Below are 16,926 nucleotides of genomic sequence, written 5' to 3'. Positions count from 1 at the left end.
CATATCAGTTTTAAGGCCATAGTGGCTGGCAGGCCATCAAGTACTTATATTTTTGTTGTTTGTTGCTACCATCCTAGATGAATATATACGACCCAAAGCTGACATCTAGTGGATGGAGAATGAGCGCAGGATTTTCCTTCCCTTCCCAGGGATGCGCTCCCTTGTGCGCAGATAGAGATGGGACTTTGCTCTTCAGAAGTGATTCGAAGGCTGTCTGCAGCAAGGGCAGGAAAGCTAACCGAGGAGCTCAAGGGCGCTCCAGCTATGTGTCACCTTTTCTCCTGAGTGACATCCATATCCATAGCTGGATGCCAGAATCAGGCTTCAGAGTGCTGATGGAGAGAATGAGCACTGAAGGCTGAAGTTTGAAGAGTTTTAAAAGCAATAGTATAGATGGTCATGCCTGGCACAGTTTGGGCAGTCTCATGAATATCTCCAACAGAAGAATAGGTGTTGACTACAGATGGTGTCAGTGACCTAGGATTTCTGCAGTCCTGGATCAGACCAGCCTCTTGGACACGAGGTCCCGAGACTGCAGCTCTGTTCAGCTTCCAGCTCTTTCACAGTCCTTTGGCTCACTCGTTTGCCCAGCTTGGGTGGGGAGAGCGACAATACTGGTAAGACTTTGGGAATGTTTTCAGAAGTTTCTGCCTCACACTCTGCACCTTGTATCATATGTTTATGAGAAAAATACCTCCATTTTCAGTTAGTAAAAATCAAAGTTTCAAGCTCTCATGGAAAAATTGAAAACATGAACCCTAAAAACTAAGAAAAACAAAGGACAAATAAAACTGTCCAGTGTTTGCTTTTCATATCTTGCAAATTTAAGTCAATATCATAAATCTGTTGACACCTCAGTCCTGGTTTGTAATGCTTAGCAGGAGAGAAGGAGGGAAGCTAAGAGAAGTCTCACCAGCTCCAAGCACAGGAAAAGGAGAGGACGGGTGGTCCTCCTGGGAGATGGCCGGTTGGGGAGCCAAAGGAGGGAACCTGCAAGCTCAGCGGGAGAGAAACCGGATCATGAGAGCACTCATAGTCCTCTAAAAATGGCAGAAGACAAAAGGGTACTTGACTTGCTTATATACTGTAAGAAGAAAAACATGTCTCCTCCACACATGGTGGTAAAGATTCAAGGCTCTGTAGCTGTGGGCTGTAGCAACTCACACTGTCTGTGGATCATCATTTTGGTGGGATTCGTATCACATTCAGCAGCAAGTTACCAACAGCGTAGAGATTCAGTCAAAACCACTGAAATACTGCTGCTCCCCTAAATGAACACTCAGCCTTCAGCCACCGCCAAGGAGCATAGCTCCAGTGCTGCTGACAAGGTGATGCATGTTTTTGGAAGGAACTTTTAATCACCTGACAGCAAAACGGAGTCAGTGTTATACAAACAGTACAAAGTTTACTTCAGGGTTGAGCTTTAATCTCTGGTGGTTGCTTATTGACTCCATTAAAACCAGCAGCTACTCAGTGAAAAGAGCTCCTCTGCATCCTGTTTGCAGGCAAACTTGAAGGAGAGGATCTCACCACCTGCAGCTCTCCCTGAAACCCAAAGTAAGTCTGAGCTGAGATCTGAATTGGGAGATGGTGAGGACTGGATCTGGGTTCTTTAAATTTCCCATTTATTTTGCCATGAGAGGACTTGGTTTATCTTTATTCCAATTGCTGGTTTTGACCTTCCAAACAGTTGGAACAACAGAAGTCGTGATACATGGTTTATGGTATGTCACGATGCATGGTATATGAAGACTTGTGCTATCAGCAGTGCTTGATGTCTTGCAGGCATGCTGAGAGGGCTTGGGATATTTTTATCACCTGCTACTTAATGCCTGTCAGAGGAGACAAAACAATACCAAAGAGAGTCACATTTCTTCTTCATTTTCCAGAGAGTCCCTCATCTTGGACTCTTTCCTAGCTGAGAATTAGGAACCCTGACTTTCAAGCATATACAAAGAGACCTCGGTCAGTGAGACATACTCATGGCTGCAGTTTGACAGGTTGGATCTTGTACGTAACATATGTGTTTACCTGTGCCAGAAGTGCACAACACTGGACACATGGGACAGGTTCTGGTTCCCTTGCAACCCCTGCTAATCAGAGGTGGAAGGATAATCCTAAAAACTCAGATATTTACTTCTTCCTGGACATTTTGAAAAGGTTCAACCAAACCACACTGGTTTAGAACGTCATGTTTTCAGACACACTGAAAAATGCCCATTTTAATCCGAGCTGCAGAAGTCATCGCAACAAGCAATTTAGCAAATTGATTTTGTCTGTGCTTTGTACATGTTGCCTCACACATAGTTGGCTAAAACATTCATTTGCATAGTTTTTAGGCCTGCCTGGTTTAAAAGCATCGAGGTGCAGGCATTTGCTAGGCAGCATTTATGTCGGTTTGCTTAGACATGTGGGTCACCAAATGCAACTTCTGTTCTCTGAAAGATTGAGGACTTTAGAATAATGTTTCATGTTGTGGAATTTGTTTTTTGACAGTGTTTTCTCCTAGTTTGTCCAAATTCTGTATGCTCCTTTTTCAGTATGTATCGGTGCTCCAGTATGAAATGCAAACACTCAGAAAGTATTTGCTACTAAAGAGAAATGAAGATCTGTAGAAAATACTTCGGTTTTCCACAATGCTGGCCTTGACAATGACTTGCACTCAGAGTCTGGACATACTTTTACAATGCGTTCATGCTGGAGCAGGCTAGATGCAGACACTGTATTTACTTGTTTCCAGATTTCATGAGCTTGAATTTAGCCACTGTGCTCTGTAACTAGCTGTTCAGTCAGGGAGCCATTCTAAAGAGTAATCCAGCAAAGGATATTCTGGGACAACCTTTGAGGAGAATTAGCAGAACAAATAGCCCAGCTAGCTTTATGATGGAATTTATGACAGAATTACACAATTGCTGTGTCTTAAAATAGCAGAGGACCTAAAATAGACAGAATAAAGAGGGGCACAGAGATTCAAGCTTCTTCCTAGTTTTATGGCTACATCTGCAAGTTTTCCTCATATTAGGGGAGAGGATAAATGGCTAGATAGACGGACACAACCTCTCAGCAACTTTTCTACAAGACAGATGGGTCCAAGATTTGCATTAAGTGACATTAGAGCCCCTGGAAGAGAGAAGGAGAGATGAAGGATCTAATTTCTGCTCCGTGTTACTCTTTTCTTTAAGGTTCCCAGAGCCTCTCTCGGCAATGGCTATGGTGTGTCTTTCAGACTTTGAAGCTTATGCTAAAAAGCATTTACCCAAGATTGCTTGGGATTTTTTTGCAGCTGGAGCAGATGACTGTAGCACCCGAGATGAAAACATTCTGGCATATAAAAGGTAATGTGAGGAGGAAATGTTGTACTAAAAGCTTTTAAACTATGTTTTTGTGCAAGTGTTTGGGCTTCACAAGCAAAGATAGCTAATACCTTGTCCTTTCAAGGTGGCCCCGAAGCAAAATGCACTTACTGGAATGACATAAGGAGCATGCTCTGATGCTAGGCTGAATGTGACAGGTTGTATGAGGTATAAAGGATGCTGAGGTTCAGACAAACAGTAGGGTATGGTATGGTCTGGTCTGGTCTGGTATGGTACGGTACGTATGGTGTGGTGTGGTGTGGTTGCAGTGTGGTGTGGTATGTTATGGTATGGCATGGCATGGCATAGCATGGCACGGCTTGGCATGGTAGGACAGGAAAGGGGATGAATAGTTGTAAGAGAATGAGGTGCAATGAGGAGCATCTGGTGAACAGCAGGAAGCCTACCTGTAAGCAGGATGGGATTTGGGGAACGTGCTGCAGAGAGTGAGGGCAGGCACAATGTACACTGAGGATAGACGTATGAAGTGGTGGGGTGGAAGGTGGGGTGGAAGGCCTGGGTGTTGGCTGTGACCTGGGCTGGGCTGCAAGTCGAAGGAATCTGTGGGATGGACAGTGGGAGAACAAGACCCAGTGAGCTGAGGTGGGAAATGCAAAAATGATGTATTGTGGCCAGTAAGCAGAAGTATGAGGTTAATGAAAAGTGTGAGTGGCTGAACTACCAGCTGAATTGACCTCTAAAAGAGAAGAGAAAAGACAAAGAGACTTGGTTATATGCTGTTTTCTTTGTTGGCTCGGGTTCCTGCATTGCAATAGGTAAATGAAGACCTGGTTTCCATGAAACTTCAGAAATGCCACTGAACAGCCACTATCCTGAAGGATTCTTTTTTTTTTTTTGCTTTACAGAATTCGTTTCCGGCCACGTATGCTGCGGGATGTATCTGAGATGGACATTAGGACTAAGCTCCTCGGGACTGAAATCAGCTTTCCTGTAGGAATCGCCCCTACCGGCTTCCACCAGCTAGCATGGCCTGAAGGAGAGAAAAGCACAGCCAGAGGTACTCTTCTGCTTCACTGTAATGTAGCAAAAACAGGTTTGTCGAAAAGCCTCAAGAAGCTGTTAGGATAACTTGAAGTGTGTCTGAACAAAATCTCCAGGCTTGAATAGGCAAACTCCTTTTCCACTTTCTGACACCCCTTTTCGTGGATGACCCACTTGGGTCTGTTTACACAGAGCGCATGGGAAGCTGTTTAGACATTGCTTTTATTCTCCAGCTACCACTATTGTGAGATCCGCCCTGTTGAGGGTGCTGTAAACTTAAGGCAGAGGCAGTGGACACATTTCTGTCTAACACAAAGAGCCATATGAGGTTCTCAGTCCTGGGGGCTCTAGATAGGACATAAACGTGGTGGATGGGACTCAGCCTGTAAATTCTTTGTTACTGGTTAAGAACAGTGTCTCCCTTGGAGAAAAGGATAACCTCTCTTCCCAATTCCTGTGGCAGATTTGGAGGCTGACCCCTAGAAATGTTGGTTTGGTTTTTTTCCTGTGTGTGCTTCCATCTCCAGTGAGTGCCTTTGACATGCATTCCTATGAGGACAGAGTCATAAAGATAAAGCTGATGCTTTTAAAATAAACAGTTGCAGTATGAAAGCACCACTTGGTAACTTATGTCCCCCTTTCTTGCTTTCTCAACCATGATCCTACAACACTGCATAGTAAAATAGCCATTTTAAATCTCGGGTGCATAGCTGTCAATTGGTCTCTGTAAGCAGGACATAGTTTTGTACCTGTTATCTGGCAAGATTGTTCAAATGACTTTGGTTCTGATTGTTCTCCAATACCTCCCCAAGCTGCCACAGCAATGAATACCTGTTACATTGCCAGCACGTACTCTACCTGCACGCTGGAGGAGATTGCTGCGGCTGCCCCCGGCGGCTTCCGGTGGTTCCAGCTCTACATCCACCGCAACAGGGCAGTTTCCAAACAGTTGGTCCAACGGGCAGAGGCCTTGGGCTTCCAGGGCCTTGTCCTCACCGCAGATCTGCCCTACACGGGCAAAAGACGTGATGATATCCGCAATGGTTTCTGCCTTCCTCCCCACATGAAACTGAAGAACTTGGAAGGAGCCTTTGAGGTTTGTAAAATGAGCCCATCCTTTCATTCACTGTGCTGGTGTGCACCACATGAGACAAAAAAAACCACTAGATAACTGCTGCTTTGGCATCTGCTGTATCCAGGGTGTATCTTCTCCCTTTCTGGTTCTCCAGCGTCCTGGCTTGACCTCCTGCCAGCCTGGCTTCTGGCTTCAAAATTCCAGTCCAGCTGCCTTAGAAACGCTGATCTCCATCCCCACTGTAATTATTCTCTTTTGGAGACACATGCTTTCCGGAGCTGATGAACATGTCTGTTAGCAAGTTTAATTAACCTGTTTCAGGGCAGAGAAAGACTTCAAGGGGCCTCTGTGTTATTACAGTTCATGAGGTTTCCTTCTGCCCTATGGCTGTAGGGGGATGACCGTTCTGAGTACGGACTGCCACCCAACAGCTTGGATCCTTCGGTCACCTGGAATGATATCTACTGGCTGCGGAGCCTGACTCACCTGCCCATCATCATCAAAGGCATCTTGACGAAAGAAGATGCAGAGCTGGCAGTGAGACATGGGGTTCAGGGAATTATTGTGTCCAATCATGGTGGAAGGCAACTGGATGGAGGACCTGCCACTGTAAGTGAGAAAACAGATGTCCCATGAGTGTTTATTGTATGCGCATTTGTCCTAATGTGGATATCTTTACGCTTGTCTTTGTCTACATGCATTTGGTGGACTTGTGTGTTCGTTGTGTGGCTATGGATGTGTGCAGATGTGCTTTAGCTTTAAACTGGTAAGATGCATGCTTTGGCACATGCTACCACTGAAATATTTTCTCAGCTTCTTGGGAGGGTCCTGTGAGCAGCACTGAACCCACACATCTGCAGATAAACTGATGGTCTAAGTTAGTAATAGTTTTCTGCTTATGTCTTCAGTAGCTGGTGCAGTGCACACATACTCTTTGCGCACTGGGGCAAAAATAAAATGAAGTTCTGGAACCACAAATGTACAAATGAGAGCAGAATGTATTCTTGTTGTTCACATCTGCCAAAACACGCACAAACAATGCAGCTAGACTGAGGGAGACGTCTGCTTGCGTATTTACAGACTCAAGTCTAAATGGGAATTTATTGACTTTCATGAGCCAGAAAAAGGATAACTTATCTGAAGAAAGTGGTCTGTACAAAGAAATCAAGGGTCGTTTGGATGTATGTGTGCTTCACTGGCTTAATTTGCCTTCTGTCAGTCTTTCCAGTTCTAATTTTACAGTTCTATACTGCATAGTATCTTACCGACTTTCTTTTCTTTATTTTCCTCTGTCAAATAAAAATAGGTACCAGGGAATTCTCTTTTATTCTATGTCAAGACTGACAATAATGAATTAAAAATATATTAACCTAAATGCTAAGTACATAATAATGGAAATGGCATCCACATTGAAGTACTCTTCTACCTTCAAAGTTTCTTTACATATACAGACAAACCAATAGATACCTAGCTCAGCTGTGCTACTCCTCTGGTACCAAGCTTGGCAGCAGAAGCTATTGTCCCTTCTCCTGCTGAGTTGCTCCTGGAAGATTTCAGCCTGAAAGTTTTCAATCTGAAATCCTGAAAAAAAAATTAGTACTGTTTGGAAAAATCTACCCAGTGATCTTAGTCATAGCTGCTCTGCTTAACAAAGATGAAAAGAAGGAAGAAGAGTATCAAACACTGTAGAAAAGAGACCTTTGGGTTTGCTGTGAAGCAGTTATTTAGGTCTAGTGCAAGGTCCTGCCACTGGTTATACTGCCTTTGGGACCACCGCCACCATTTCTGCATGGTATTGCCCTACACTACCAGCCTGGCATTGCACTGTGCTCTACAGAAAAGGGTCCTTGGAGAATCAGGAGACAGCCTGGAGAAAATGATACATTGACCATACTACATAGCAAATGAAATCCTTCATAGATGCTTTAGGGAGTTTGAGGAGGCTTTTGACATGTCGTCACCAGGACTAGACTGAAATATAAGTAGCAGGGTGAAGTTTGATATCAGCCTTTTTTAAAGACTTTTGCATCATTCATCATTGTCTCAAACGAAAGTAAGATATTAACGAGCATTATTTCCATAGAAATTTATTTTCTAAATCTTTCAGAAAGAAACAAAAAAAAAAGTTGTTTTTTTTTCACTTATCAGAAGTGCTAGCAAAGAATATTAGTATAAGCAAAGCACTGGAAAATGAAACTCACTATCTGGCAAACAGAACACAGAGCTGCACTTTATTCTGCAGCTTTTAGCGCTGAGCTATTCATGATACACATTTAATTTCAAGAAGGTATGTTATCCTGCTTGTCTCTTTCGAATATCTCCTCTTTCTCTTCAAATCAAAAGCTGACCTCAAAATGAGAGTGGCTGCTTCTTTGCAGATTGATGCTCTGGTTGAGGTTGTGGAGGCAGTACAAGGCAAAATAGAAGTCTATTTAGATGGTGGAATACGAAAAGGAAGTGATATATTAAAAGCACTGGCACTGGGAGCAAAATGTGTCTTTATTGGAAGACCAGCTTTATGGGGTTTGGCGTACAAGGTGAGTAAGGAGCTTTGATTTTGTATGTCTACTTCTCATATTCTCCAACACTCTGTTGTTGTTATTTAAAAGTCATAGAGATAGTTTTCAGCAGTGAAGGATCTACTCTTTTGTTTTGTTTTGCTGAATTTTAAGTGGAAACATGCCAAATTGAATCAAACCCACACATTTTCTGTGCTTTAAAAATACCACTGAATTTTACAGTTTCACACGTGATTTTGAAGTTGATAACACTGTTTTGTGAGACTTCCTTGGGGTTGCAGTTTGGTGCTAAAATACTGTAGGTCTCAGGACCATCAGTGCTTTGGAAAACTGAAGGCAGGCTTATTTGCTACAAAGATCAGTCTGACAATTTTATTTGCTGTCAGCTTACTTTGATAGGGCAGTTTCATAGCCATGTTGTGAGTTATTCAGAAATACATCTAGAACTCCATCCCACTGATGTCTGTGACATTTTGGACAAGACCAAGCACAACTATGTCCTGTAGGTGCCTGAGCCACTACTCCAGCTTTGCTGCTTCTTAAGATCATACTTCTATGATCCAGAGTCACGAATTAGGCCTCTGATGCAGAAAGTTAACATAATACAAGTAGCATTAAAATGTAATTATACTAGTTGTTTGCTTTGCTACATTTTTCCTTTTAAGCCTCTAGATGGGAGCTTTCAAGCTTTTCTCTAAAAGAAAAAAATACTTATTTTTATGGTCTAGAAATATTTCCTATCTATCTTTTAAATGAGACTCCTGTCCAGCGGTGTGATTGCTGTGGGTTCCAGTAGGTAGGCTTTGAGCAAGAAATCACCTGAATCTTCTGAGAAACCTGGACGAGTTGGCAGCACTGTTTCTGTTGCCAGCAGAGAAAAACGGCCTGACATGAAAAGGGAGTTGCTGTGAGTTGCCTGCTTTTTTCTACAGTGCAAACAGAAAGGAGATGGATTTTTGAGTCAGCCATAGAGTGGAATATCCTAAACACTGCAATACATCCTATCTCAGTCGCATTACCCTAGCATGCAAGAGAGGAGGGGCATGAGCAAGCATGGACATTGGCTGCAGCCAAAGCATTCTTTATTGCAAGAAATAAAAATAAAAATTAAGGAAAAAAAAAAAAAGAAAAAGAAAGAAAAAATCCTCCAGTATTTTACAGTAAGACCAAAATCATACATACATTTTATGTGATTTTGAGCTTCTTGGTGTCACTTGCTCAGAGGAAAACACACAGTGTACTCTTTTTAAAGATTCAGTCCGGTGTTTGACTAAACTGAAGTTTTTAAAGCTTTCCATATTTAAAACTCTCATTACTGTCACCATTATAAGTCTTGACATTTTAAAACAAGCCCATTGGTGGGGGTTAACTAAAAACTAAGAAAAAAACACCAAACAAAAAAACAGCTAGAAAATGTCAGCAGTGAAAACCAGCTTTGTTTTTTTCCCTGTTCATAAAATCATAGAATCACAGAATGGTTTGGCTTGGAAAGGACCTTAAGATCACCTAGTTCCAACCCATGAGAGCAAAAGCATCTAAATTAATCTGTGAGGAACTGAGCACATCCATCATATCATTTTAATCATTCATCTGTATGAGAGACTGGAATTGGCACGGACTGAAAGGACTGTCCCAGCTCTCACAGAGCAAGCATCCTGCTGCATCGCTCTGTGCCAGAGCTCCTTTTACCCTGACTGCATTCTCTGTTGGAGCAGGGTGAAGAGGGGCTTCAAGATGTGCTGAGGATTTTGCAGGATGAGTTTCGTTTGTCAATGGCCTTAGCTGGTAAGTATTTGGCAAGTTGGTTGTAATTGCTGATACAGAGGTTTCTGCATGCCAGCCACCTCAAATCTGGCGGACGGGTCACAAAAAGGGAATCCATGTGAGCTGTGCTAGTTCTAGTTGCTATAGTTAAGGTGATTCTTTGCTTCGTATGAAACTATTTGATATTTCAGGTGCTCTAGCAATGAAGCTTGTAAGGAGAAAGTTCAAGCAGCCTTCTGACCCCAATTAAAGAGATGCAAAACTGCTAAATAGAGCTGAGCAAAACATGGAATTTCTGTTATCTGGTAATTGCAGCGTATGTTCTTTCAGTATTTAATTTAATGTTTACCAGGGTAAAATGCAACCAATTTTCTTTCTGCATGAAAAGTTCAGAAAAAAGGGATGCGTTTTTTTTCTCTGTGTATTAGAGAATACAGCCTCTTGGTGCAGGTTCTAATCTCTACATAGAATCATAGAATCATAAGGGTTGGAAAGGACCTTAAGATCATCTAGTTCCAACCCCCCTGCCATGGGCAGGGACACCTTGCCCTAAACCACGTGGTCCAAGGCTCTGTCCAACCTGGCCTTGAACACCGCCAGGGATGGAGCATCCACAACCTCCCTGGGCAACCCATTCCAGTGCTTCACCACCCTCACTGTAAAGAACTTCTTCCTTACATCTAATCTAAACTTCCCCTGTTTAAGTTTGAACCCATTACCCCTTGTCCTACCACTACAGTCCCTAAGGAAGAGCCCCTTCCCAGCATCCTTGTAGACCCCCTTCAGATACTGGAAGGCTGCTATGAGGTCTCCATGCAGCCTTCTCTTCTCCAGGCTGAACAGCCCCAACTCTCTCAGCCTGTCTTCATAGGGGAGGTGCTCTAGCCCTCTTATCATCCTCGTGACCCTCCTCTGCACTCGCTCCAACAGGTCCATGTCCTTTTTATGTTGAGGACACCAGAACTGTACGCAGTACTCCAAGTGAGGTCTCACAAGAGCAGAGTAGAGGGGCAGGATCACCTCCTTTGACCTGCTGGTCACGCTTCTTTTGATGCAGCCCAGGATACTGTTGGCTTTCTGGGCTGCAAGCGCACACTGCTGGCTCATGTTAAGCTTCTCGTCAACCAACACCCCCAAGTCCTTTTCTGCAGGGCTGCTCTGAATCTCTTCTCTGCCCAACCTGTAGCAGTGCCTGGGATTGCCCCAACCCAGGTGTAGGACCTTACACTTGGCTTGGTTAAACTTCATAAGGTTGGCATCAGCCCACCTCACAAGCGTGTCAAGGTCCCTCTGGATGGCATCCCTTCCCTCCAGCGTATCAACCGAACCACACAGCTTGGTGTCATCAGCAAACTTGCTGAGGGCGCACTCAATCCCACTGTCCATGTCACCGACAAAGATGTTGAACAGGACCGGTCCCAACACCGATCCCTGAGGGACACCACTCGTTACAGGTTTCCAACTGGACATCGAGCCATTTACCACAACTCTTTGCGTGCGGCCATCGAGCCAGTTCTTTATCCACTCAGTGGTCCATCTACCAAATTGATGTCTTTCCAATTTAGAGACAAGGATGTCATGCGGGACAGTGTTGAACGCTTTGCACAAGTCCAGGTAGATGACGTCAACTGCTCTGCCCCTGTCCATCAGTTCCGTGGCCCCATCATAGAAGGCCACCAAATTGGTCAGGCAGGATTTCCCCTTAGTGAAGCCATGTTGGCTGTCACCAACCACCTCATTGTTTTTCATGTGCCTTAGCATGTTTTCCAGGAGAAACTGTTCCAAGATTTTGCCAGGCACAGAGGTGAGACTGACTGGCCTGTAGTTCCCTGGGTCTTCCATCTTCCCCTTCTTGAAAATGGGGGTTATATTACCCTTCTTCCAGTCATTGGGAACTTCACCTGACTGCCAGGATTTGTCGAATATGATGGACAGTGGTTTAGCAACTTCATTCGCCAGCTCCTTCAGGGCCCGTGGATGGATTTCATCAGGTCCCATGGACTTGTGCACGTTCAGGTTCTTAAGATGGTCTCGAACCTGATCCTCTCCTACAGTGAGCCTAAGGTCTTCATTCTCACAGTCCCTGCATTTGCTTTCCAAGACTTTCGTGGTGTGGTCAGAGCATTTGCTGGTGAAGACTGAGGCAAAGAAGTCATTAAGAACCTCAGCCTTCTCCAGATCCATGGTAGCCAGTTCTCCTGATAGCTTCTGGAGATGGCCCACATTGTCCCTAGTCTGTCTTTTATTTGCTACGTATCTATAGAATCCTTTCCTGTTATCTTTTACATCCCTTGCCAAACTTAATTCTAGCTGGGCCTCAGCTTTCCTAACCTGGTCCCTAGCTTCCCAGGCAATGCTCCTATATTCTTCCCAGGCCGCCTGTCCTCGCTTCCACCTTCTATAAGCTTCTTTTTTCCCTCTAAGTTTCCTCAGCAGCTCCTTATCCATCCATGGAGGCCTCCTGGCCCTCCTGCTGCACTTTCTTCTAGTCGGGATACAACACTCTTGAGCACGTAGCAGGTGATCCTTGAACATTAACCAGCAGTCTTGGGCCCCCCTGCCCTCTAGACTGTATCCCATGAAACCTTACTAAGGAGGTTCCTGAAGAGGCCAAAGTCTGCTTTCTTGAAGTCCAGGGCAGTGAGCTTGCTGCATGCTCTTCTCACTGTCCTGAGGATCTCAAACTCAACCATCTCATGATCACTACAGCCAAGGCTGCCCTGGAGTGTCACATTTCCAACCAGTCCCTCCCTGTCGGTGAGCACGAGGTCAAGCATGGCACCTCTCCTCGTCGGCTCCTCTATTGCTTGAAAGAGGAAGTTGTCTTCTACACAATCGAGGAACCTCCTGGATTGCTTGTGCCGGGCCGTACCGTCCCTCCACCAGATGTCAGGATGGTTGAAGTCTCCCATGAGGACAAGGGCCTGTGAGCGTGAGGCTGCTCCTATCTGTCTGTAGAGCGCTTCATCCACAGAGTCCTCTTGATCAGGCGGCCTGCAACAGATCCCCACCGTAATGTCCCCCATTGCTGTTTTCCCTTTGATCCTGACCCACAAACACTCTGTTACCTCATTACCCGTCCCCAGACAGAGTTCCATACTCTCTAGCCTATCACTGACATAGATAGCAACGCCCCTTCCCCGTCTGCCGGGCCTGTCTTTTTAAACAGCCTGTAACCTTCCATTCTGACACTCCAGTCATAGGAACCATCCCACCATGTTTCTGTGATACCAATGACATCATATTCCCGTAGCCTTGCACATATCTCTAATTCCTCTTGCTTGTTCCCCATACTACGGGCGTCTGTATAGAGGCACCTTAGCCGAGCTCCAAATGCAGCCGACTCAATGGCTGGGGCAGCTGGAACATCTCTACATCGCTCCAAGCACTTATTACAGGTGCTGGCAACTGACCAGGAGTGCTGGGATGGATCAATGCTCCCCTCCCCCAACACATCTAGTTTAAAGCTTTCTTGACCAGCCTGGCAAGCCTCCTACCAAAACAGCTCTTCCCCTTCTTTGTCAGACCAGCTGCACCAGCCTCCAGTAGATCTGGCCTCCCAAATGGAGCCCCATGTTCTAAATAGCCAAACCCCTGACTATGGCACCACCATTCTAACCATTTATTAACCTGCCAAACGCGCCTAGCTTTTTTAAGGTCCTCCCCTTTGTCCTGGAGAATCGATGATAAACTATCTGAGCTCCAGAGCCCCTAACCACCTCTCCCAAGGCTCTGTAGTCCTTCTTAATGTTCTCCAGGCTACTGCTATCTATATCTCTAGCACCCACATGGACCACTAGAAGAGGGTAATAGTCAGCAGGACTTATTAGAGCAGGCAGCCTCTCAGCAACATCCCTGATCCGAGCCCCTTGGCAGGCAACACACCTCCCTCAAGACTGGAGCAGGCCAGCAGATGAGTGCCTCTGTGCCTTTCAAAGTAGAGTCCCCTACTACTATGACCCTCTGCTTTTTCCTGGAGGCACCAATAGTGATCCTCTTTACTGGTGCATCAGCAGGATGTTCATCAGGTGTGGTGGGTGCTTTCTCATTAGCCCCCTGCAGAACTGCAAAGCAGTTCTGGGTGGGGACATCAGATTTAGTAGGAAGCCCCTTGCTGTTAATTGTCCTCTTCCTTCTTTTTTTGTTAGTTTTTCTCGTGACTAATTCCCAGCTTCCTGGGTTGCTGCCCTCCTTCTTTCCTATATGAGCAATGCTGGACGTTTGTGGCCCCTGCATAGTTTGGGCCTGGCGCAAGCAGCCCAGCTTCCTCTCAGCTTCCCTGGCATCTTTTAGCTCTCCAACAGCCTCCCGCAGCTCAGCCACCTGCTGCAGGAGGACCTCCACCAGGGTGCAGAGAGTGCAGCCCTGTCCATTGTGCACCCTCGCCCCAAGAGACCAGTCGAGGCACTTTCTACAGTCCGAGGTCTGCGCTGCAGCCTCCCCTCTCATCGGCCCTGTCTGGGTGCCTACGCTGGCCACCGCCGAGGCAGAGCTCCCAGATCGGGCCCTGCTCCTGAGGCGAGTGCTCACCATCCCGCTCGCTACCCGCTCGCCCTGCCTGCGCCAACTGCCGCGCCACGCCCTGACTGACGTGCCACGCCCTGTTTGCCCGCCCTAGTCGCCGCGCTCCTGGTCGCTCGCGCTCCCTGGGGTGGGTTTTACCCACTGAGGGCTGGTGCCGTCACTCCTGGCGCCGCCCCCTGTGAGTCAGCTGCTCGCGTCAGCTGAGCTGCCGGCTCCTGGGCAAGTGCTATCGAGGACTTGAGGCTCCCTCGGTGGCTCTTGCCGCTCAGAACTGAGGCTCCTGGACGCTCTGCTTCCCCCCGCTCCGGTGTTAAAGGCCTCCTCTCTGGAGATACTCACCTCGGCAATCATACGTCCTTTAAAATCCCCTGTGATTCCCCAAGCTTTTACTGTTGTTCCTCATTCTGCATTTCTCACTTGCTGCTCCTACCTGTACCTGTGACATTTGACGCCATCACTGAACAGCAAATTCACACAGCCCGGTGCAAACTCCAGTTTCACACATGAACAAGTACAACATGCAGATCAGTGCAGAAGTATTCGGACATCAGCAAAAGATCTTATCCCACTTCAGATCATGTTTTAAAGATTTTCATGCTCTAGCAACCCTGAACTCAAGTGGATAGAAATGCCGACTGGGAGACTGGAACTGAAATTCCATTGAGCATTTCTTAACCGGCTGGGTTTTTGGGTTACTTTTTCAACTATAAAGATTCCTAAAAGTTTGAGGTTTTTTTGCAGGATGCTTTCACACTTCTTTACATGCAAAAGGGTGCTGAACTCTGCAAGAGTAGCAGGTTGGGACCTTCTTAGCAGCGCTGTGAAATTCCACCCAGATTTGACCAACTGAAATGGCAAATCTCCACCTCTGGTCACTTGACACAGAACAATCCCTGTATCTCCTCTGTCTACCTTTCACTTCTGGATGGATCAGATGGTTCCCTGCTCAGCTTGTTATAAAGAGCCTTTTTATTTCATGTTTCTAACTCTTGTTGTGTGGGAAGACATGCCTAACCTCAAGGCTGAAGATGCTATTGAGGAGTAGGGCTCTGATGAGGGAACTATTGAAGTACCAACCCATCCCCAGATGGCTCATATCAGACTGGAGTGGGGGCCTTCCAAGTTCCACCCACAGAACTTTCTCTTTCACCAACATGCTTCCTTTTTCTATTTCAGGCTGTGCCAGTGTCTCTGAGATTGGCCGACACCTAGTTCAGTTCTCAAAGCTGTGAAGGGCCTCCTGCAATGCCCACTGAACAGAGGCACCTCACGCTGAGGTCCCAGCTGGACTGAAGAGAGAAAAAGGAGGTGCAAACATTGAATGTGCAAAAACTATGTGATAAGACCTGCAGGAAACTTCTTAGGAGATTATGAAAGGTTCCATGTTGCAAAGGCTTGTCTCTGCTTTTACTGAGATCAATGAGTTCTTCAACACCTTGAGTAATTGTTACTTGCTTTAATACATTTTATTTAAACCAGATGTTTTGTGGCATTGCCTGTATTGGGCCTTACTCCCAAACTCTGTTGTAACAGCCAGACATGGAAAACTGTGTCCCTTGGTATAGAATATCCTCCTAGTCCCTTCTCCCCTTCCAGATCAGCATGTATTCCAACGCCTGCACAACTAGCTAATTCTGCATGCCCCTGGGAGGAAGGGGCAGGGAAGATTTTGCCGGCCAGGTTTGTGCGAGTATGATGCTACAGGGATCGCTGCCAACGGGGAACTGCTACAGAACTGGGCATGTGCATCCTGGTTGCAAATGATAAAGCTCTCTTCAGGTGAGGTTACAAGGGCAACCATGGCCCGTGGCAGAGTACCACTTCTGGGGCAAAGAGGCAGCTCACAGTGGTGCAGACACCCTGTCACAGCTCGTTTTGCCACTGGCAGATGCCCCAGTGCCCACTTCCCTGCCATGTGGAGGAGGAGCCACATTATCAAGAAGTGACCTTCTGCATAAGCCCTGCTTTCAATTTGCCTTAATGAGGCAGAAGATTGAGCCCTGTTGGCTCATTCTGTTTAGACCTGAGTTTCTCCAAGAGATAACAGTGTCTGCAGTGATCTTCCAGAGGCCTTCACATGGAGGCCTTCCTCTCTGCTCCAGTAATAACAATCCTTGCTGGCAGACTGACAGCCCAGCAGATAAGACTCAGGAATTACACTACATTGCACACATTGATGGATTTCAAGGATGTACAAGAGACTGAGTTAGCGGGGTGTGCTCAGTCCTGAGAAGGCTAAAGGCAAGGGGAGGGGGTATCACATCACTGTCTTTTACTACAAGTCGTAGGAAACAGTGAAGATGCAGCCCAACTTCTTGGATGTGTGCAGTAAAAGGGTGAAAGGCAATGGGCACAAGTTGCAATGAGGAAAATTCCAGCTAGAAATTAGTGGGAAAAAATTCAGCATGAGGGTGGTGAATCACTGCAACAGAAGGTTTCTGAAACATCCATCCCTAGTGATATTCAGAGCTTGACTGGGCAAGGGCCTGATCAACCTCGCCTGATCAACCTCATCTGATCTGATGCTGCTTTGAGAAGAGGTTGGGTCAGAGACCTCCAGAGGCTCCTTTCAGTCTAAATTGTTGAGGGACATCACAGAATCATAAAATCAGAGCCACCCATCAGATCTGCACCCTGCTGTACCGGTGCATTGCGATGACCAACTACCATGGAGCTGCAGAGGCAGTAC

At 46.0% G+C, this 16,926-nt stretch overlaps 1 protein-coding gene across 1 annotated transcript; it reads left to right on the top strand.

The window, feature by feature from the left end:
* Positions 1 to 1,452: 1,452 nt before the first annotated feature.
* On the top strand, positions 1,453 to 15,717 carry HAO2 (hydroxyacid oxidase 2). The gene is made up of 8 exons (XM_030471984.1): positions 1,453 to 1,557; positions 3,183 to 3,335; positions 4,220 to 4,371; positions 5,168 to 5,451; positions 5,824 to 6,039; positions 7,809 to 7,967; positions 9,665 to 9,734; positions 15,414 to 15,717. The coding sequence occupies exons 2-8, from the start codon at positions 3,205 to 3,207 to the stop codon at positions 15,467 to 15,469; spliced, it is 1,068 nt and encodes a 355-aa protein (XP_030327844.1). The 5' UTR covers positions 1,453 to 1,557; positions 3,183 to 3,204; the 3' UTR covers positions 15,470 to 15,717.
* The last annotated feature ends 1,209 nt before the right edge of the window (positions 15,718 to 16,926 follow it).

Source organism: Strigops habroptila, chromosome 2 (assembly GCF_004027225.2).
Source record: "Strigops habroptila isolate Jane chromosome 2, bStrHab1.2.pri, whole genome shotgun sequence".
Taxonomy (NCBI): domain Eukaryota; kingdom Metazoa; phylum Chordata; class Aves; order Psittaciformes; family Psittacidae; genus Strigops; species Strigops habroptila.
The sequence above is the reverse complement of the archived record's forward strand: the minus strand, read 5'-3'. Positions and strand labels throughout refer to the sequence as shown.

Bases quoted from the DNA above. Each gene is read 5' to 3' on its own strand.
- HAO2 (XM_030471984.1), top strand. From the start codon at position 3,205: ATGGCTATGGTGTGTCTTTCAGACTTTGAAGCTTATGCTAAAAAGCAT. The intron at 3,336-4,219 runs GTAATGTGAGGA...TTTGCTTTACAG, and splicing joins AACATTCTGGCATATAAAAG to AATTCGTTTCCGGCCACGTA. The intron at 7,968-9,664 runs GTGAGTAAGGAG...CTGTTGGAGCAG, and splicing joins TATGGGGTTTGGCGTACAAG to GGTGAAGAGGGGCTTCAAGA.